Here is a 20,435-nt window from a genome sequence, read left to right as displayed (position 1 = left end):
ATCCGTAAAAACTTCCTGAGCTTCACCCAGCAAAAGCCACCATGCTGCAGCACGGAGCTCACATGCTGCCTGTCCCTCTCCTCTCAGCTTTTAATGCTGCAGTAGAGAAATCTGGCTGGTCTGGTATAAAATCCCTGTGCTCCACATGCACTGACAATTTTATGACCCCAAATCATCAAGAAATTACTTGGCTGGGCTCTCTACGGGATTCCTCGCCTTAAAGTGAGATTTATTCTTCTGGCTTCCCCTTTTCGGGGATAATGACTCTGGAGCCGCTGCTGTGACTGCAGCTCCCAGCAGCATCCTGGAGTAGGACACGCAGCTGCTCCCATCCTGCTGGGCAGTGTGACCCTGCTCCTCAAAATCCATCAGTCCATGGCAGCCAGCACTGGAGCCAGCCAGGATCTGTGCAAGAGCCTCACCAAACTCAGACACGAGCTTGGACTCACCTGTGCTGTGCTAAAGCCACGTCCGCTCGTGTCCCTAATGCTGCCGGAGCAGGGAAGAGCCACAAAGCAAGAACAAACAGCCACATCCTTGTTGAGGGCTTCCCCATTTCCCAAAAAGCCTGGCACAGCCCAGACCTCACCAAGGCTTGGTGCCAGCTTTGCTCCTCATGGGACACCAAGGAAAAACAGAAAGAGAAAGCGGCCAAGTGCTCAAGAGCTTTGGAGCTGCAAGGCTCAAATGGGATGGGTTTTGTCATGCCAAGAGGATGGCTCCTCCACAGAGCACACATCCTGTCCCTGCTCCCAAAACCCCCTCCTCGCCAGTCCTGCTCTCCCCACCCCAGGACAACCCTCCAGGTCAGCTGGAGGAATTCCCCTCTCCTGGAAACATCCCCCTGATCTCTCCAGGCATCCCACCTCTCTCATAAGGCTCTTTTCCAGCCCAACAAGGCTCCTCAGGCTGTTGGAGAATATCAGACAGGACCTTGACTCTTCCCAACAAAGGCAGCAAAGCTTAACCTTTCGTAAAGTCTGTCCTAAGGAAGTTGGGGCATGGCCAGGCCCTAGAAACAAGCCCATCTACAATCCCATCTCTCCTTTCATAACCAGCCTGGCTGATGGCCAAACAGGTCAGTGTTGCCAATCCTCTGGGTCACAAATTATTATTATCCCATCTGGATTTGGCAGTTTTAGTGATATTCTTCTGCTTTTAAGGTCTGAAAACCAGCTCCAAATTACTCCATCCCAGTTCCAGAAATGCCCATGGCCATCTAGGAAACCAGCCCCATGAAGGCAGCCCAAGAGGAATTTTCTTGGAAGAGTCTTTCAAGATCTGCTTAGGGCTGTTTGATTACATCTGGGTCAAAAGAAGTCAAAGATTTCTCCAAGTAGAATTTCAGGAATGGAAGGATTTTACCAAGACCACGCATGTGATGCGAAGGAAAGAACACCTTTCCGGCAGCCTGAGACCATAGTTCTGCTGCTGCCAAGCATACCATCTAGCTCGGGAGAAAGACTTCTCCCCTTTTCCATGACTGAGGAGACTTGGGAAAAAGAAAACAGATCCAGGCACTGCTGGAAACAGAAACAGTCCATGTGCTGGACTGCAGCTGGAGACTGATTTTTGGAGCCCACTCTGAGCACGCTGTCTGCAGCTGGCTGCTCCCAACACGACTGTTTTTCCTGCCTTTCATGGGCTCCTTCTGGTTTGGATCATCCAGGACAGCCCCACCTCAACACACGCCTCCCTAACACCACATAACCCTTGTGCACCCTGCCAAAGGTGCCACATGTGTCACTGTCTCCCAGGAAAGGAAGGGTGGCCCCAGGGAGACGGCAGCTCGGCTCATCCCAAACCCCAGCCCCGAAGGCAGGGGAGCAGCGTGTGCTGCTGGGAGCGGAAACCCAAAAGCCACAGAGACTGTGCATCCAGAGGTGTTTCCTAGTGTTTTCGGATTCCTTATTCCCCTTTAAAGGAAGAGATGGTATTGGAAAAGCCCCTTCCGTGTCCCCTGTCATGCCCCGCTCCCGGCCACCCTCCACAGCACCCACACCATCCTTTCGGACATGGATCACCCTTACCTATTGAGCTGAGGAGAAGCTTGTCTCGACAACACTGCCCAGATAGCTGAGATTAATCAAAAACAAAGCAGTTATCAACACCCGCAAGGAGCCGAGCTCCGCAACACATCAGCACGTCAACAACTCCAAAAAGGAAAAAGGAGGGAAAGAAACCAAACTGAAACACAAACGAAACGAGGCTGGAGAAGAAAGGGGGAAAGAAACAGAAGAGAAAGGAAAAGAAGAAACGAAAACGATAATCAACGAAGCGAATGGATACACTGCATAAAAGCACGGACAACAGTGCTGCTCTAACACGGCTCTGTCCTGGAGCTGGCTCTCCTTGGCATGCCCTGCTAGGAGACGTGGACCTGTGACTACATCCCTAACTGCATCGCTCCGTAGCTGGGTTTTCCAGAGGCACACAGAAGTCATTTCAGGCTCGTTCAGCTGCTCTCCCTCCCCATCCTCTCTCCCCTGAGCCCTCCTTCCTTCCGTTCGGTGCCGGAGGGATTTGCTAAGGCCATAACGCTTCCAGGTACCAGAGGGCAGGAGTGAAATGCGGAGGGCACTGCGGGGTGAAACGCTGCCTCCCCCCTCCCCAAAACACAGCCTCTTCTCCAAACGCCTCCGACCGCGCTGGCTCCGCGGGGCTGGGAGCCCCGGCCCCCGACTCCTCTCTGCCACAAGCCGGAGGAGGGGGCTCAACCCCACCAGACAAGAAGCCAGAATGAAGCGAGACGAAAGGATGGGACGAAAGCACGGCTACGGGGTCTAAGGTGCTGTGAAAGACGGAAGGAAAGAGGAGAAATAGAGAGAAAGAGAGACGCTTTTGCCTGGAGCAACCCTGGTACCTGGAAAACCAGCCGCTACTGTCTAGTGCAGCCACATCCCTCTTTAGGGCAGGATCTGAGCGTGCCGGCAGCCTCCCGATCTCCGCTGGGCTTAGTTTATTTTTATTTTTCCTCCTCTCCTGACATGCTGCTGGTGTGGCTAAGTCCTTGATCTCTCCCTGCCCGCGTCCTGGGGCTGCAGCATCCCTTTTGCAGGTGGGGCGGTGACCGTGATAGCTGTTTCTGTCATGCATTAAAGCTCTCTAGACTCCGCGGGAAGGAAGAGGAGGAAGACAGAGGCGCGGCGGCGGCGGCCCTAACGTTCGAAGAAAGCCAAGAGCCAGCAGCTAGAAGAGGAAACAACCTCCAGTGACACCAGGACACTTACCTAAGCAAGCCAGGTCTTTGTACACCTGGTAGACGGCCCGTAGCCCGAGTCACAGCGCTCCCAGATTCCCAAGGGACCGGGAAGATCGCCTGCCTAAAACCCAGCGCTCTCGGGCAGCGGCCATGCAACCCGTGCCCGTGGCACCAGCCTCTGCCTAGCAAAGCCCGCGGGACGCCGTCTCCAAAAGGGATGCTGCAGCGTGCCCAGAAAGACCCTACCAGTTGGGATGGTGATGGCAGGGAGGGAGTCAGAGGGAGTGGGTGAGGCAGGGTGGGGGAAGCCAGGAAGGGGGCGGGGGGGTCACCACGGGGCTCACGCACTTACCCCGTGGCGGCTACCGTGGTGGTGGATGTCGGCTCCGGTTGGAGAATCTCCTCGCCAGCCCTCCTCGGAGAAGGGATGTCTCCGAAAACATCCATGGTGTCCACGGGCAGGGAGGAGCCCTGGGAGTTGGAGAAGCCGGTGCCCACGGGGGTGAAGGCGGTGGTCGGTCGGAAGCTGGGGCTGTCCCCGCGGCTGCTTGGCGCCGGAGATCCCGTGGAGGACGGCGTGGATTTGCGGGAGAAGCTGACGGCCGCAGGCGGCTGCAGCGTGATCTCCGACACCTCCGCCTGCTGGATGAGCCCCGGGCGGGGCCGGGCGCGGGCGGTCAGCTCCGGGGAGCTGTTGCGGGAGCTCAGGGGACTTTGGGTCAGAGGAGAAAGCCTTGAAGGTTGTAGCACCACCTGATGTAAACTGGGCTCAGCCCTCCTGACCTGCCGAGGGCTGGGCCGAGGTCGGGGTTGGGGCTCGTACCACCTGGTGTCCAGGCTGAATGTGCTTGTGCCGCTGGGGCCGACGGGCTCGGACGGTTCGTGGTAAGGCAACACGGGTATGCCCATACCTTGGCTGGTATGTCTTAGCTGCCCTTGACATCCCATGGGTTGCATAGGTTTGTCCTGCCACTTGGTGGTAGTGGGCACGGAGGATTGACCCCTGCCCGGTGACTTGCCGGTCCAGCTCTTTGGTGCCTCCAGGGGCAGGATGCCCGAGTAGGACGCGGGGACCACCTGGAGGGAGGAGGGGGGCGGCCCCCGAGGAAGGCAGCCCGTGGGCTGGGAGCCCTCGGCCGCCTCGCAGGGCTGGAGCTGGTGGGGGAATGGCGCAGGGGCCAGCTCCAGGCTGCCAAAGGGGAACTCGGCCCTGCCCCAGGGCTCAGGGGACCGGCCCCCCGTGGGGGTCTGGGCCAGGGGCAGCGTGCTGTTGGAGGCGTTCTCCCCGTTCTCCTCGGGGATGGTGGGGTGTCCGAAGGGCCCCTCGGGGGGCAGCGGCGGGGAGGACATGACCGAGCTCAGCGGGCTGACTTCTGGCATGTAGAAGGGCGGTGGGTCCACCTCCCCGGGGCTGCTGCTGCTGAGGTAACCGTAAAACTGGTGGTGGAAAGCCCGGGGGGCTGGCGGGCGGGCCTGGCCAGTGGCCTGCAGGGCGCCGGGACCCTCCAGCGCCCGGTGGAACCGGGGGCTGTATGCTGGTGGCTGAAGGTAGGACTCCTGGCTGGAGGAGAGAGGGGTGAGCTGGGCTTTCAGGGCGGTCACGGAGGTGGGGACGACGGGGTCATCGTTCTCCTCGTCCGACTGCCTGAACTCGGGGTACATGTCCGTCTCCTCCACGAAGGGGAAGCCCTCAATTCGCCGTGTCTTCAGGGAGGGCTCCATCTCCGCCGGGTCCATGACGAAGCGTCCGTCCGGCCCGCGGCTGATGAGCTCGATCGGGGTGGTGGCCTCAGCTTCGGCCTCCGCCTTGGAGACGCTGTACTTCTTGCTGCTGATGGCTCGTTTGGTCTTCTTGTAAAGGGAGAGCTCCTTCTCCTTGGTGGGGCTCAGCATCCGCTTGGCCTGCGGGCCCTGGTCGTCAGAGGACTCCGAGGGGGGACGGAGCGTGCGGATGCTCTCGGGACTCACCTTGCCGGAAGACAACCTGGACCACAGGGGAGAAAAACCGAGAGAGGGGACCGTCACCCGGAGCGGAAAGGAGGCCTTCTCGCCCAGAAGAACAACTCTGGATCCAGAAAAAAAAGTGCTACCAGCTCTCAAAAGTGGAACCGCTGGGAGAAACTGGCAGGGGCTAACCAGGATGGCAGAGTCTGGCCAGCAGCAGTGCACAACATCCCTGCTCCTTGGGAGGGCAGCTCGGAACACTCGGGGCAGAAAGCTCACACCAACACCTTGAAACAAGCTCCATCAACACCCCAGCACCTCGCAACAAGCTCCACCAACACCTTGCAACGAGCTCCACAACCCCACAGGGACAAAAGACACATCCAGAGCTTGCTTCCATCTCTTTCTGAGGTTTCCTATGTTCACCTGAGATATCCATGCCCAGGAAAGGCCCTGAGAAGAGAGACATCAGGCAAATGTCCCCTCCCACAGAACTCAGCATCTCACTTGGAGATGCTGACAGATCATTTCAGACCAACTCTTTCTCCCATTCTCAACACTCAGACTTTAGGCTGAGCACCTCAAAAGGCAGAGAGCACCAGAACAGTTCCCTCATCCCTACCCAGAAAGCCTCAGACAAACCGGATTGAGAGGCAAAGACAGCAGATCCAACAGAGACAGGTTATTTCAGTGCAGTGGATGAACCAGAAACAAGTGAGATTCAGATCCACTGGCACCGGGACATTTTGCAACAGTCCAGGAGCCAAAGCATGAGGTGTCCGCATCCCAGACTCTTGCACTCCCACCGGGAAGATGCTCCTGCTGGTTTGCAGCTACACATGCTTTTGATGGGCTCTGCAAGGAGCTGTGGCTACTGCAGCACCACAATCTACCACCTTTGGGCACATGTGGAAAGAGGCTTCAGCAGGGCACTCTTCAGGAGAAAAGATGGATTTCTCAGGAGAAAAACAGAGCCAACAGAGAATGACTCAAAAACTACAGCGAGCTGGCAGGAAGGACTCCATATGCAGCAGGCTAGTCCTTCTCCTAAGGAGCCCCTTCCAGCTGGTGTGGAATTGAGTTCCACCAGCCAACTCCAGCTTTGGAAATGTTCACAGATCCAGTGGGGTCATCTCTTAGCTCTGTTTGCTGCATCTGTCCCTGCTGCTTTCTACTCCAAAGCCCATTTGTCTCTTGTGAACTGCTGTGCTCCCAAAAGTTCAGGGAACACCCAAAAACAACTCATCAGGAGCATCCAAATAGGGATGAGTTATTTCCATCTGAGCTTTGCAATGTAGGAAGGAGGCACCTTGAAGACCCCACAGCCTGGTGCCGCAGCTAGGACAGATACTTACGGGGACTCCAAACTCTTCCTGCAGTGGGTTATCGAGAGAGGAGGGTCTGGAAGAGAATAAAAAGGGGAAAGAAGAGAGAACGCTGAGGAGGCGCAACACGACAGAGACAAGACTCAACATCAAGACAACAAAAGACACTCAACAAGAGGCCAAGGTTTCATTGCTCCAGTGCTTTAATGGTTGCTGACAACAAACAGCTCCCGTCACAGGGTCCTGCCCGTCCTGCTGCCGCAGCCCCGCAGGCTGGAGGAGACGGAGCCGCTTCCCTGCCCTCTCCAGCTCCCCAGCCGCCCCCTTTCCCTACCAGCCGCTCCTGCACGGAGGCTGCAGTCCCAGCTTTCAGGAAGCAGAGCAGCAGGGTCTCCTTTGGGGTTTTCTCTAGCCCAGCACTGCCTGCTCTGGGCTGGGAGCAGCTGGAGAGCCCAGCTCTGGGGGGACCTGGAGGAGGTGACCGGTGCTCCCCCGTCTGCGTCCCAGAGGACAGCCCAGCCCTAAACCCCGGCTCTAGGAGTTATCACCACGTGGGAGAGCTCCCTCGGAATTCCCAGGCTAGTTTCTCTGGCGCCTCTTCACCCACCCTGCCTCTCCCGCTCCCGACCACGGGCGCTTTCAGGCACAGCCGAGGGAGGAAGTCAGGGCTTCACCTGAGGACGCGCACGGACGAAGAAGAGACAGACAGGGAAGAAGGTTACGACCACAACACAACCAGGGGGGACAAGCGAGGAGGAGACAGGAAGGAGGGAGGAAGCACACCAGGAATGGACTCACCTTTCTTGCGCTTGAGCTTGCGTTTGCGTTGCTTGTTGACGAAGCAGGCGGCGAGTGTGCTGAAGAGGATGGCAGCAGCCAGGAAGCAGATGGTGGCAACGATGCCAGCCAGCACCGGGCGGGCTAGGCCCTCGTCCGTCAGGTCAGGCTGAGGGAAAACGTCTGGGGGAAAAACACAACAACTCAGTGTCACACCTGCTGCCTTCCCCAGGGAGCTGCCAGAGTGCGGATAGTCTCCAGCAAGGACAATCTCTGCAAATAGCCTGCTTCCAAGCCAGCCCACCCAGGGAGAGCAATCAGCACTGCTGCAGGGCCAAGGGGTTTAGTGATCTCACACCAGATCACAGAATCATTAGATAGTTTGGGTTGGAAAGGGCTGTTAAAGGCCATCTAGTCCAACCCCCCTGAAATAAGCAGGGACATCTTCAACTAGACCAGGTTGCCCAAAGCAACCTGATGAACCTTTCTTTGTTAGCTGATGGGCACCCAGGGAAGAAGCCTCCACACCAAACAAATACATATTTATGCCTAAACACACACAACTGCAGCAAACCTGCAGTCACCTCCTGGCTGAACAACCCGCTGCAGCAGCACAAGGTATTTCAACCTCTTCTGTCAGTGCTTCATTTCAGCTTTCCAATGAACACGGGGCTCCAAACCCTTTTGTCACCCTTCACTAACCAGGTGCACATGTGAACCCCCAGCAGACCTCGGCCGTGGGCACGGGCAGATGTGCACCCTGCACAGCTCGGTGCTCCTGCCGTGTGCCACGTCCAGGATCATCAGCACGTTCCCGCACGGAGCACGGGAGAGCAGCTGCCTGGGGTCGAGCACCTGCCAAACCCCATCAGAAAAACTGGGCGTGAGGAGCAAGGGCAGCGAGCAGGGAGGCTGCAGCAAGCTCTCCTCACCACACCGGCACCACTTGGGGGCAGAGAGAGACCGCTGCATCGCAGCACGGCGGAGCCGGCTTTTCCACGAGAGCCAGAAAATCCGGGCTCGCCGCATCCCCATCCCTTCCTGCTGCCCTCGCCTTCCCCAGCGCCGTCACCACCCTCCTCCGCCTGCCCCTCGGCTCGGGGAGCATCCTCCGAGCTGGATGTGCAGGGAACACGCACGAACTGCAGCGCGTTGCAGTCTCCCGCTTGCAAAGCTCTTTTCCCCGAGGACTCTGCACTGCAGCGCTACGTTTCCCTCTCTCCACCTTTCATTCCCGTTTCCAGGCTGCGCAGTGCCCGCTCGGAGCTTTGTTCTCCGGGCTCACCGCAGAGCCGGGCTGTGCTGGGCTCTGCAGCACCCGGCAGCGCCGTGCTCCGGGGATTTGTCCTCGCCTGCTCCCGTCGGGAGGCAGCGCCGTGTTCAGGACACCATCAGAGCCCTGCACCCCACCTCAGCCCAGCTCACAGCCCCACAGCCGGGGAGAGAAGAGGAGCCAGCCCTCACCTGTACTGGACACGCCAGCGACGTTGCTGGGTTCGCTGATGAGATCCTGCATGACCGCCAGCACACGGAACTCATACCAGGTGTCCTGGAACACCAAACACACCCGTCAGGGCCCTCACACAGCCTCCAGCCTCGTCTCGCCAGATCCTCCAACATTCCCAGGATAAATAAAACCCTCTAACGTCACCTTTTTAATGTTAGCAGGTCAGGCTTTTATCCTTGGCCAGGGGTGCGGGGCCAATAAAATTCTGGCCTCCGCCCAGACACAGATACAAAACTTTTTCATCTCTTTATACGTTCTCATCAAACAAAAATTATTGTTCATTGGCTCTAAATTACACAAATCTCTTTCATTAATTAGTATTCTATCCTCTATTGGTTATTGATTTCTCGCTTCTTATGCTAATTAGGGCATATTTTTGGTATCTTTTTCCTCCTGTAGGGACTTTCCAATGTATACTGAGACTTTGTTAGTCTCTTTATCTTCTGCTTTCTGCAAAATGTTCTTGTGGTCCATAAATCCTACATTCCCACCTCAACAATTCATCTTTCTTTCCCAGGCTTTGCTCATTGAATCATATCAGAGTGACTTTATCAAAACTTTAAGTTTCTCAGTCATTTCTCAAGCTGCGCTCCTACAGAAGTAGCTCACGACAACTTTGCCAAATGCTGGCTAAGAGTAATTGAACAATAACACACTATTTATAATTTATACGTATATTGATTATGATTACTTCATGCCATTAACTAAAATTATTAAAATGTTCTATCTTTTCCAACACTTGACCAGCTCCTCGAGGATCCCAGCTCAGGGATTGAGCCACCCCAAAACTTCCCCAGAGCTGCAGCAGATGGTGTCAATTTTGTTACAGAACCATGAAGGCTGGAAAAGATCATTGAGCTGGGTACGGTGCGGGCAGCCCCTGCTCACCTGGGACAAGTCCTTGGCAAAGAACTCGCTCTCGGAGCCCGGGATGCCATCATCCAGGATCTCCCACTTCTCCGCCACGCGGAATTCCATGATGTAGCGGTCGATGGGGAAGCTGTGGTTGGCAGGAGGGAGCCACGACAGGAGGACGCCTTGCTGTGTCCGGTTGGCTGTTAGGCACCTCGGTGGGGTAACCAACACCAGAGGCTCTGGAGTTGTTACAGGGAATGCTGGGGACAGAGCAGAAGGGACAGGGACACCTTTCAGATGGGGCAGGGCAAGCACAGAAGATCCTCTCCCACTCGTGCCCACAGCAGCAGCAGAAGGGCCACAGAGGTGGTTCCCACATTCCAGGAGTTTAGGGCACGTCTCGGGAATCTGGTCTCTTATCACAGAAATAGGAAAGTGGATTTTCAAAAGGCACTGGACTAATGAGGCCATGACTCCAGGCCTTCCTGCTTCCTGCCCTCCCAAGGGCTCTGAGCTGTATCTCGTGCTCTATTAATTCCTCCTGATCCCAGCTGAACTTAAGGAAGGATCTGAAAGGTGACTGGCACAGTACAGCTCTCGCACGCTGGCTCTCAGGACAAGCCTTCCAGAGCCTCCTGCATCCAGCAAAGTCTGCAAGCTTCATCCAGGACCCTCCACAAACTATCTCCTGCATGGCTGGGTAACAGTCATCTCCAGCAGACAGGACACATGGAGGAATGCAAAGGCCCCCTTCTCCCCACAGACCTCCCAAATCCCTTCCCAGCCCTTCCCTTGTTCCCAAGGAGGACCTACCTAGAGTGTTCACAGTGACCACCTCACTGAAGGAGCTGGTGCCCAGCTTGTTTTGAGCCAAGACACTGAACTGGTAAGCAGTCTCTGGTTCCAAGGTATCCACCAGTAGCCAGCTGGAACCAGCTGGCACAGGGAGAGACAGCCAGTCATGGGGTCCAAACTGGGCTCTCTTCATCCTGCCGAGAGAAAAGGGAGCATCCTCAGGGAAGGTGTCTTTGACAGGGAGAACAAAGAGGCAGCATTAACTTCTTATGCAAAAATGGAGCTTTCCCGAGCGATGGTTTGATTTGGCAGCAGTGATGTGGATGGACGTGGGGCAGCCACTCGCCACCCACGAGCTGGCACAGGCCACCATCCCCTCATGTCCCACCAGCTCTCAGGGACACTGCCACCAGCTCTCCCCTCTGCCCTGAGCTGGGTCAGGGACAACAGCAGTGCCAATAGCCCCGCTCTGACGTGATCTCTACCAGATTCCCATGGGCAAAAGTGGGAGCTGGAGCATTTTGGTGAGTGCTGCAAAGGGAACGGCTGACGCAGGAGACAGGCCCTGTTCCCATTTATACCTCGACATCTCCTGAGCCAGAGCCAAGTTCTCCCTCAGCTGTAGCCCTGTACATGTCATCCCACGAGAGACATTTAACTAAATCCCCATCTCTGCCACATTTGCACAAGTCGGGGGCTGCCAGCACAGCCTGGGGCACCACTCAGGGTTTGGCAGCGCGGCAGAGGCACTGGCAGGGAGTGCAGGACAGAGCCTTTCTGCTGGGGTCTACCCACAAACCCAGGGTGGAATATGCTCCCAGAGCCATCCCAGTGCCACCCAGGAGCATGCAGCCACCTCCACAAGCCATTAATCCCACCAGGATCCCACATCCCAAAGCAGCACCAGTGCACTGCTCCGATACTGCAAGTACTGGTGCTCATGTTAGAGATGCTTTAGGGAGTCTGAGCCCTCAGTTGCAGGTTTTGGCCGTGTCCACAGAGGGTTTGGGAAGGATTGGTGCAGATGGCCTATCCTGCACAGGTAAGGGGGCACATCTGCAGCCACGGGCACACAGCCAGGTGAATCCACCCAGCAGGAAAAGATGGAGCAAAGAGAAATAACGCTGCTGTCCAGGGAGCAGAAGGTGAGGCAGAGAAGCAGCAGCAAACCATGGAAACGAGCAGGTCGGTGGAGAGCCATGCATGTGCCGTGTGCCTCAGAAAGCCTCTGCATCACTGCAGCTCTGGCTGGGACTCCAGCTCCCAGGATCCCCCACCGCCACGGAGGCAGCAGGGCAGCAGGGCAGGTTTCCCTGCAGCGTTTAATCCCACTGCCCTCACATCCCTCCTCCCCGGCGCTGCTGCGGGCAAGGACGCACGGGAGAGGGGCTGAGGGTGGGGAAAGCAGAGGCTAAATGCAGCACTGAACAGGGATAACTCCCTTGCTGAGGGAGGACGTGGCACAGCTGGAATGCTGTGGTGGCCCCGGCCGTCGCTGGGGAGCGGGGTTTGCATTTCCAGCCTCAACAACCGCAGACGCGGGAGGAGAGCACGAACCCAGAGAAAATGAAGCCACAGCATGATTGCTTGAGCATCCCACAGCCACAGCAGAGAGGAAAACGCACGGATGGCACTCCGGATGGCACTACATGAGCCAGCTGTGTCCCAGAATCCCGGTCCCAAGGAACAACACATCCCCCAGGGATCACCCCCGAGGGTCAGGGCAAGACGGGTCGCTGCCTCCCTGTCCAAAGTCCCCACTTTGCTTGGTGCAAACACCCTTCCCTGCTGGCTGCTCTCTCCCTGCGGAGTCTGGAAGAGCCACGAGGAGGCAGGAATCTGAGAGCAGGTTGCAGAGCGAGAGCAGCAGCAGCTGCTGATGCAGCCATGTCTCCAGAGCAGAGGTTTAACCACTCCTTCCCAAGGACATTTTCATCAAAGCAAGGTCTGCACCACTCAGCTTGCTCCCTCATTTTCCCCCCTCCGCTCAATCCATTCCTTCTTTCCATCTCCAGACAGACAACCCAGCCCCGGGCTGGAGCAGAGCAGAAATCATTACAGGCAGCGTCTCCCTCTCTCCTCTCTATCAGCAGTCTCCATCAGGGCAAATTAAGGCAAGGAAAGAATGAGAGAGCAAGAGGAAAGGCTGAAGAATGCCAGCCCAAGCCTGGGAAGCGAAGTCATCACCCCCTCCACGTTTCCAAGGATGATTCTTCAGAAGAAATGACAATAGCAGAGCCCAAAGCAAACCCCAGCCTTGCTGCAGCTACATTTCTCCCTCCCCTGCCCCAGGGGAAAGGCACAGGGCTGAGTCTGGCTCTGCTGCAGGAAGGTGGGATGCACCCACCGGCTTTGGGTGCTGGGTAACACAGGAGCTGTGGGAGCAAAGCCCCAGGGGCTCAGTCCCAGTGCCAGGATCTCCCAGGGGCTGGTCATGATCTCAGCTGGGATTTAACCACCGCCAGGGAGCCACAGAGCAAGGAGAGAACATTTCTGCTTAGTCACAGCGCTTCCAGGACACACTCTCTAAAGGTTGCATTTTCCATCCTCTCCCTGGCTGTTAAGCCTTGTAAACAGTTTATCTTGAAATTAGATGCCAGAGGCACAGCTACGTGAATGCAAAGCGTCTCCCGTGTACCACAAGCAGAGTAAAACCTGCTGGGGCAGACAGAGGCAGAGGCCAGCACAGAAGGGAGAGGGAAACACGGGAACTGCATGATCCCACCATCATCACCACCCATCTCTCCAAGGAACCCCCCGAGGGAGCTCAGCCCTGTAAGGCCCACGGGCGCAGTGCCACCCTCTCCCCACCCTCCTCCCCCCGGCTGCTCGAAGCTCGGGTCAGCTAGGAAGGAAAAGAAGCAGAGAGCAAAGCATGCCAGGATGACTCACAGAGGGCCGTACCAAACTGAGAAAGTCTGCTCGTATCCACCGTCGTAGCCGGGCTCCCAGGAGACGTTGGCTGAGGTCATGGCGGCCACGACGTGCACGCTGGTCGGGGCGTGAGGGCTTGTCCCTGTGGAGAGAGGGGACAGCTTAGAGGGGAGCAGGACCAGGGCTGGGAGGGGTCTTCTCCCAAGCCATGGCCCAAGGGGACTCCTCTTGCACCAAGCCAAGGCCACTGGAATTTCTGCTGGAAATGGCAGCAGGACAGAATAACAGCGCAGAGAAAGGCAACTCCACCGGGAAATAACATTTGAAGGAGACATTGCTCTTAGAACCGTAGAGGGCTTTGGCTTGGAAGGAACTTCTAAGGGACATCTACTCAAACCCTCCAGCCATGGGCAGGGACACCTTCCACTATCCCAGGCTGCTCCAAGCCCTGTCCAACGTGACTTTGAACACTTCCAGGGATGGGGCAACCACAGCTTCTGTGCCAGGGCTTCACCACCCTCACAGGGAAGAATTTCTTCCCAATATCCCAAACTGTCTCTCAGGTTAAAGCCATTCCCCCTCATCCTGTCACCACAGTTCTCTTTCTGGGGAGCATCCCCATCTCCTGCCTTGCCTGGGGGGCTCTCCCCAGGCCCCTTCCCCCTCCACCCGTACCTACGACGGTCAGGTGGGTGCTGGCAGTAATGCTTGCGACGATGTTGGTGGCGACGCACTCCCACTCGCCGTGGTCGTCCTTGCCGAGGGAGCGGATCTGCAGGGTCCCGCCGGGCAGCGTGTTGTGCTTGCTCCTGCTGGGCTTCCCTACCTTGGGCAAGGAGCGGGGTGGGGAGCCGGGCAAAGAGAGAAAAAACACAACTCAGCAGCGGGTTGTGGGGCAGGGCGAGGCGGCGACGGGGTCACTAAGCTACCTGCGCGGCCCAGGGGACACCGCCGGCCACCGGCAGGGGATCTGGTCTCTCCAGTCGTGGCAAGGCAGACGGTTCCCCCGTTTCCGAGAGGACCTGGGGGGCAACGCGAGAGGCATGCGTCAGGAGGCTGCTGCTCAGCACTCACACACAAGCGGGAAACCCCACGGCACTCGCACGGACACCGAGCCCCGCGCCAGGGCTCAACCTCCGGCATCCAAAGCTGAAACCGCTGCGGGGAGGGGCACTGGCCACCCCAGCAAACCCCCTCCCGGGATGGGGAAGGCACGGGCTGCCCCAGGAGATGCCCAAACTGCCCCTCAGCCTCAGTCAGCGGCAGATGAGAGGCAGGATCTTTCACGTCACAGGTCTGGGCAGCAACCCCCATGGGGATGTGGGAGGATGGCGTGCGTGGAGGTGCCTGGAATCTCTCAAGCTGAGCAGAAAGATGGATCTTGTAACAACTCATCTATGCCCATCAGCCAAAGTTATGCAAATCCCACGTTGTCCCGAGTCCTCTTCAGCTGTTCTTCATGTGGGGGACTCTGCTGATCGACACCGGGACCCACAGGTCGATGCCAAGCAGGAGGAGTAGAGGAGCCCATGGACACATGGGGTTACCAGTGCCAAGCCCAGGAGTCCTTCAAGAGACTGGTCAGCACTGGTGGGCTGGTGGGGAGGGAGGGAGTTGGCTTCTGCCACTGGGAAACTGAGCCCAGCCCAAGCCAGCCCCAACTGGAGTTGGAGGGGATAAGCCCAGAGCCACAATGTGAAGAGGACCACCAGAAGGCACAAGTGGGATTGGAAAGAAACCTGAGACTGCTGAGGGCACGGAATGAAAAATAAGATGGAGAAAAAGACTAAACAGCCAACAGGCTTTAGGCAGGTCACTTGCAATGTGTGCAAGTCACGGTCCTCCTTATGCTGCTAAAAGGGACCAGAGATCCAGCAGTTCAAGCCACAAGGACTGGTGATGGTCCCACTGGATGACACAGGGACCCAGCTTACTCTCAAGAGCCCTAAGAAGGGCGTGGAAGGCTTGGAAGGAAGTTCCTGACAGCAGGACAAAGAGCCCAGAAGCTCTCCTGTACAGTGGCTTTCCTATGGGAGCAGTAAAGGTGGGAAGCAAGGGGAAGGAGGACTGGAAAGCCCTCGTTGCTCCCAAGCTGTGCTACCACACCCTGCTCTATGAAAAGGGACATCTTGAAATCCTTATATCCAGTTCAGGATCATAAAAACAGCTTCTTCCCAGGGTCTCTGAAGTCACGGGGCAGTAGAGCAGGTGCTGACTGGTCCAGAGCCAAGAGACCCCTGGATGTGCAGTGGTGACACATCCCCTCCCTCCACGGGAGGTGTGTGCTGCGAGAATCCCATTGCCACGACTGCCACGTCCTGCTGGTGACCACCTGGGAGCCAGGCAAGGAGGAGAGTGTCCTGTGGGCAGTGCTGGCGAGGCAGAGGAGGGGGCAGGGACAGGGGCAGTGTTTCAGCTTTGCGGATGCTGCCGTGTCGGTTTCCCAGGATTATTCGGTGGCCACAAGCCGGGCTTCCCCCACCCACCTGCGGGACAGGACGGCAGTGGCTCAGCCCAAAGCGAAGCAGCTGTACCTGCAGTTTGTTCTTACCGGGACAGAGTGTGGCTTCTCTGTCTGCAATATTCACCAAAAGCCAAAGGCACTGCAGATTTGTCTGGCAGGCCGGGTACCTTTCTCCAGGCGATGATGGGAAAGGGGTCTCCGGCAGCAGCACAAGGAATCAACAGCTCCCTCCCTGCCTCCTGTCTGTACTCCCAGCCTGGTAGCACCGTGAAATAGGGGGGGTCCTGCAGCCAAGGGGAAAAACAAGGAGTCAGCCTGCCCAAACTCCCATCACCAAAACCAAGCCTTTTCCAAACCAACCCAATCCCCATTCTGGGTAAGCTTGAGGCATTGCAAGGAAAATTGTGTGGAGAACGTGTGCTAAGGAGCCTCCATGGCACACCAAATTACACACCGGGAGGGAGATTCTCTCCACAGAGCCACTTCACTGGAGCACAGAATCATGGAATCCCAGAATGGTTTGGGTTGGAAAGGACTTTAAAGCTCATCCCATTCCAACCCTGCCATGGGCAGGGACACCTCCCACTATCCCAGGTTGCTCCAAGCCCCGTCCAACCTGGCCTTGGACACTTCCAGGGATGAGGCAGCCACAGCTTCTCTGGGCAACCTGTGCCAGGGCCTCCCTACCCTCACAGGGAAGAATTTCCTCCTAATATCTAACCTAAATTTCCGCTCTTACAGTTTGAACCCCTTACTCCTTGTCCTGTCACTACAGTTCCTGATGAAGAATCCTTCTCCAGCTTCCTTGCAGGCCCCTTCAGGCACTGGAAGGCTGCAGTGAGATCTCCAAACAACTTCTCTTCTCCAGGCTGAGCAGCATCTTGCTTTTTACCTCCTCGAGACAGGAAGAAACCCACCCACATCACATCAGCCATCAACCTGATTTCCTCGCCCCGGCAGCCGCCCCGGCGGATGTGTGTGTCTGGTACACAAAGCATCATCGTGTGAACCTCGGCAAGACACCATGAATCACCACGGCTCCCTCCCAGGCACAGGACTCCGTGTTCAGGGAGGGAAGAGGCAGCAGCTCCCACCCCAGCAGCGCAGGGAACCGCACTGGGAGCCCAGTGCGCCCCGGGCGCCGCACGCAGCCGGAGCACGTGGAGCTCGGATCATCCATTTATTAAAATCCTCCTGAACCCAAGCCCGGGCTGGCAGGGCTAAGTGTTTTGTTGGCAAAGGGGACATTCCAGGGAGATGTTTCCTCAAACTACCCCAGTCCAGTGTCAAAACCTGTGCTGCTGCTCGGGTGGGATACTTCCAGCTATGCCAGACAGGGTGCCCTGGGGGTTTGCCTGTGCTGGTGGGAAGCACATCTCCAACCACAGCACAGACACGCCTCACCCCTCGAGCCTCTGCTGTTCCCCACACAGCCCCGGGAGCTGCTTCTGGCACAGGAGGACACTGCTCCCGGCAAACCCACAGGATTTTGGCAGGAGAGTTACCTTCAGTACCAGTCGGGCAGGGGGAGACTGGCCCATCGTACCCAGGGCGTTATAAGGCACACAGGTGTAAGTGCCGAGAGCATCTTCAGTGGCCTCCTCGATCCGGATCGACCCGTCTTCCAGCAGGTTCCAGCCAGCATACTGCACAGGGAGAACCAGGGAGCTGACTTACCCTACAGCCACCACAGCTCCTTATTTCCCCTTCAACTAAGCCCCCCACCCACGCCCAGGGCGGCTGTCACATCCCCAGGAGATGCCCAATCCCATTCCCAATATCCAAAGCATCTCGTCAACAGAGAGAGGAAACTTGGGCGACATCGGCCCATTCAAACACAGCCAGGCTCCTTCATGTAGCCCAAAAGATTTTAGATCAGAATCTAACACTAAATAAAACTTGTTCTGAAGTGGACAAGACAACTCCACCTGGAGGGCTGAGGGCACCAAGGACCGGGAGGCCACAGCAGCAACAGCTTTAAATGGAATTAAAACTTCAAATCATTAATATTTAAGAAAAAAATTTAAAATATTGAGGGTTTTCTTTAAATATTTAATGGCTAATATCCTTGCTCAGACTATCAAACCACGATTAGGGGAAGATGTAGATTTGTTAAAAGGGTCTTTTAGCCACCAGTTGCCATTGCAAAAATAAATCAGGGCCATCAGGAGGTGACTTTAGGGGGAAGCAGGGGCCAGGTCTGGGAGACACAGAGCGTCCACAAGCACCATGGGCTTCACACAAGAACTGGAATTAACTCTGCCCACAGCTGATAAGGAAAAGCAGTATCACAGGTTCCTCCTCTCTGCACAGACAGGGACCCACAGGGCACCTGGTGGTGCTCACTGCTGATTGCTGAGGACGTGAGGGTCCGAACCCCTCTGTGCCCTCACCTCCCCTCCCCAGGGCCTTCGTTACCTTCTCGATTCGCAGGGGACGCCCGTCCTTGTTCCACTTGACCAGCGTGACCGGGGGCTCCGCCTCGACCGGGCAGCGGATGTACCCGTGGATCCCGATGGGAACGTAGATGACGGGGGGCATGTTCACCACACGGGCAGGATCTGGGAGGGCAGCAGCACCATGTTAGCACGGGGAGAGAGCCCATCTCTCCCCCCCAGCCTGACTTCAGAGGATCTACCTCACTTTTGTAATGAATTCCAACCCCAGCACCACCCTGGCTCCCGCAGGCTGTTATCCCAGGCTCGCTACACACAAATCCACTGGAATACCTGGCATTGCTGGGAGGCTTTGCTCATGTCCAGGGTGTTCCTACCTGGAGCTCATTAAAGACTGCATTTAAGAAGAAATGTGAGATATGCTTGCCCCCAGTTCCACACCACCTTACATCCTGCTTAAGCCTGCACCGCTCCACCACAGCGCAACACGCGCCAGGTGTGATGCACACCCAGCCCAGCCTGGTTTTACACACCAGCAATCAAAGCTCTTTCAACTGCCAAGCCTTAAAACACACCCAGATGGGAAAAAGGATCCATGTCCAGTCTGCCACGAGTCCTTTACCTCCCATATCTGCCTGTACTCGGGCTTCATTGAGGCTGGGTCATGCTGAGCATCAGCTACCTCACCCTTTCCAAGATGCAAAAACCTTAAAATACATATCTAACCCCCCGCTCCACGCTGCACCACCCACGCAGAGAGGTGTCTCGCAATCCTCCAGTCTAGAATGTGTCATTAACAGCACTTCTAAGAGCTTTTTAATTAAGTGCGAGTGGGTTGAAGAGAATCTAGACTTTCTTTAATAAGAAGCTTTTTAAAAAAATGTTATTTTTAATAAGAAGAGTATTTCTACAATCTTGTCTAGACACCGGCAGCACGAGGTTATGGGAAATTCCTGATGGGGCTTACACTGCATTGAGGGATAAATGAAGGGGTTTTGGGGTGCAGCATCCCCGTGCTGCTGATGCAAATTGGGGGGTAAACATTAAGGTGCTTAATAGGAAGGGATGGAAGATGGGGGGGTGTCCTCTCCTTATTGCTTTCTTGGGGCAAAACCAGCAGAGTTTGGGAGCTCTCCCAGCATATCACCTCAACCACTCCCCCAAACCGCACGTCCCCGGCAGTGGCACCATAACCCAGATTGCCCAGTGCCACATATGGAGCAGGCTTTACCCCCCTCTGCTTAACTCCACCTCTTAGGAAATGTAATCAAGGACTCCAGCAGCGCAGGAGAGGGTAATGGGATCGAGCCTTTCACTACTAGGTCACTGGCCAGGGGCCAGCCCAGCCCACTAATGACCCAGAGCTGTGTCCCCACCGCTTCAGAGGGTGGGAAGCTCCCTCCAGAGGCATCAGCCCCGGTGTGGATGAGGTTTGCTCAGGAGGAAAAGGGTTTGTGGTACCAAAAGTGAGCACCCTTCCTTGCACCGAGGCCTGGCTGAGCGGCAGATTGTCCGAGCGCTGTTTTCCCTGCCATTAGAGCTATTTTTAACAGCTATCAGCCCTGACAAGCAGCCCTGGATTAGCAGCAGGGCAGATTTAATGGCCTGAGGCCACAGGCTTTCCCAAGAGCCACCCAGCCGGGCACAACCAAGCCCCAAAACACGCCTGTGCCTGGGCACAGCACCACTCACACCGTCCCCCTGCTCGCTCTGCCTCTCCATCCATCCCCACAGGGACCTCCCAGCCCTTCTCCCAGCAGCTCCCCCCTAACCAGCACCGGGTCCAAAGGCAGCGGCAGCTTTAAGGCAGCCCTGGAAAACCCACGTTGAGAGCCCACTTTGCTCAGGCCTGTCTTTCATTATGAAATAAAAGCGCCGCAGTCTTTCCGAGCAGAGCAATATTGCAATTGGAGCGGCGGCAATTGAGGCCATTACTGTGGAATGCCACAGATGCCGGTGGCACACTACCCATTACCGCCCGGGGATTCCGGGAGAACGAGCGTGGGAAGCAACGCTCCTGCCACAGCCCTTTCTCCTCCGCCTGTTTAGATCGCTTACCGCCTGAAAAATGTGACACACCGGGCTCCGGAGCTCGCGGAACGGCCGCGCCACAGGAATGAGCCCCCACAATGAACAGCAAAAAATACACACTGGCACCGAAAGCCCTGACCCGGTGCCTCCCAGCAGGGTGAGGACAGCGAGTGAGCAGCCATGGGATGATGCTCACCTCACTAAAAAACCCTTGTAGCAAAGGTGGACACCGGTCCCAGCTGAGCAGTGTCACTCAGGATGCTCA

At 56.6% G+C, this 20,435-nt stretch overlaps 1 protein-coding gene across 1 annotated transcript in view; it reads right to left on the bottom strand.

The window, feature by feature from the left end:
- The window catches only part of IGSF9B (immunoglobulin superfamily member 9B), a 39,255-nt gene that overhangs the window by 5,366 nt on the left and 13,454 nt on the right, over window positions 1-20,435 (bottom strand). Inside the window, exons 8-19 of the mRNA XM_068994901.1 lie at window positions 18,162-18,304; window positions 17,249-17,389; window positions 15,911-16,027; window positions 14,209-14,301; window positions 13,955-14,105; window positions 13,310-13,421; window positions 10,424-10,599; window positions 9,644-9,870; window positions 8,713-8,797; window positions 7,270-7,431; window positions 6,502-6,547; window positions 3,555-5,186 (exon numbers count right to left, since the gene is read on the bottom strand). Of these exons, the coding sequence (XP_068851002.1) occupies window positions 3,555-5,186; window positions 6,502-6,547; window positions 7,270-7,431; window positions 8,713-8,797; window positions 9,644-9,870; window positions 10,424-10,599; window positions 13,310-13,421; window positions 13,955-14,105; window positions 14,209-14,301; window positions 15,911-16,027; window positions 17,249-17,389; window positions 18,162-18,304 (3,085 nt within the window). The remainder of the gene's footprint in view (window positions 1-3,554; window positions 5,187-6,501; window positions 6,548-7,269; window positions 7,432-8,712; window positions 8,798-9,643; window positions 9,871-10,423; window positions 10,600-13,309; window positions 13,422-13,954; window positions 14,106-14,208; window positions 14,302-15,910; window positions 16,028-17,248; window positions 17,390-18,161; window positions 18,305-20,435) is intronic.

Source organism: Aphelocoma coerulescens, chromosome 24 (assembly GCF_041296385.1).
Source record: "Aphelocoma coerulescens isolate FSJ_1873_10779 chromosome 24, UR_Acoe_1.0, whole genome shotgun sequence".
Lineage (NCBI taxonomy): Eukaryota > Metazoa > Chordata > Aves > Passeriformes > Corvidae > Aphelocoma > Aphelocoma coerulescens.
Note: the sequence above shows the minus strand (reverse complement) of the source record. Positions and strands in the feature narration are given on the sequence as shown.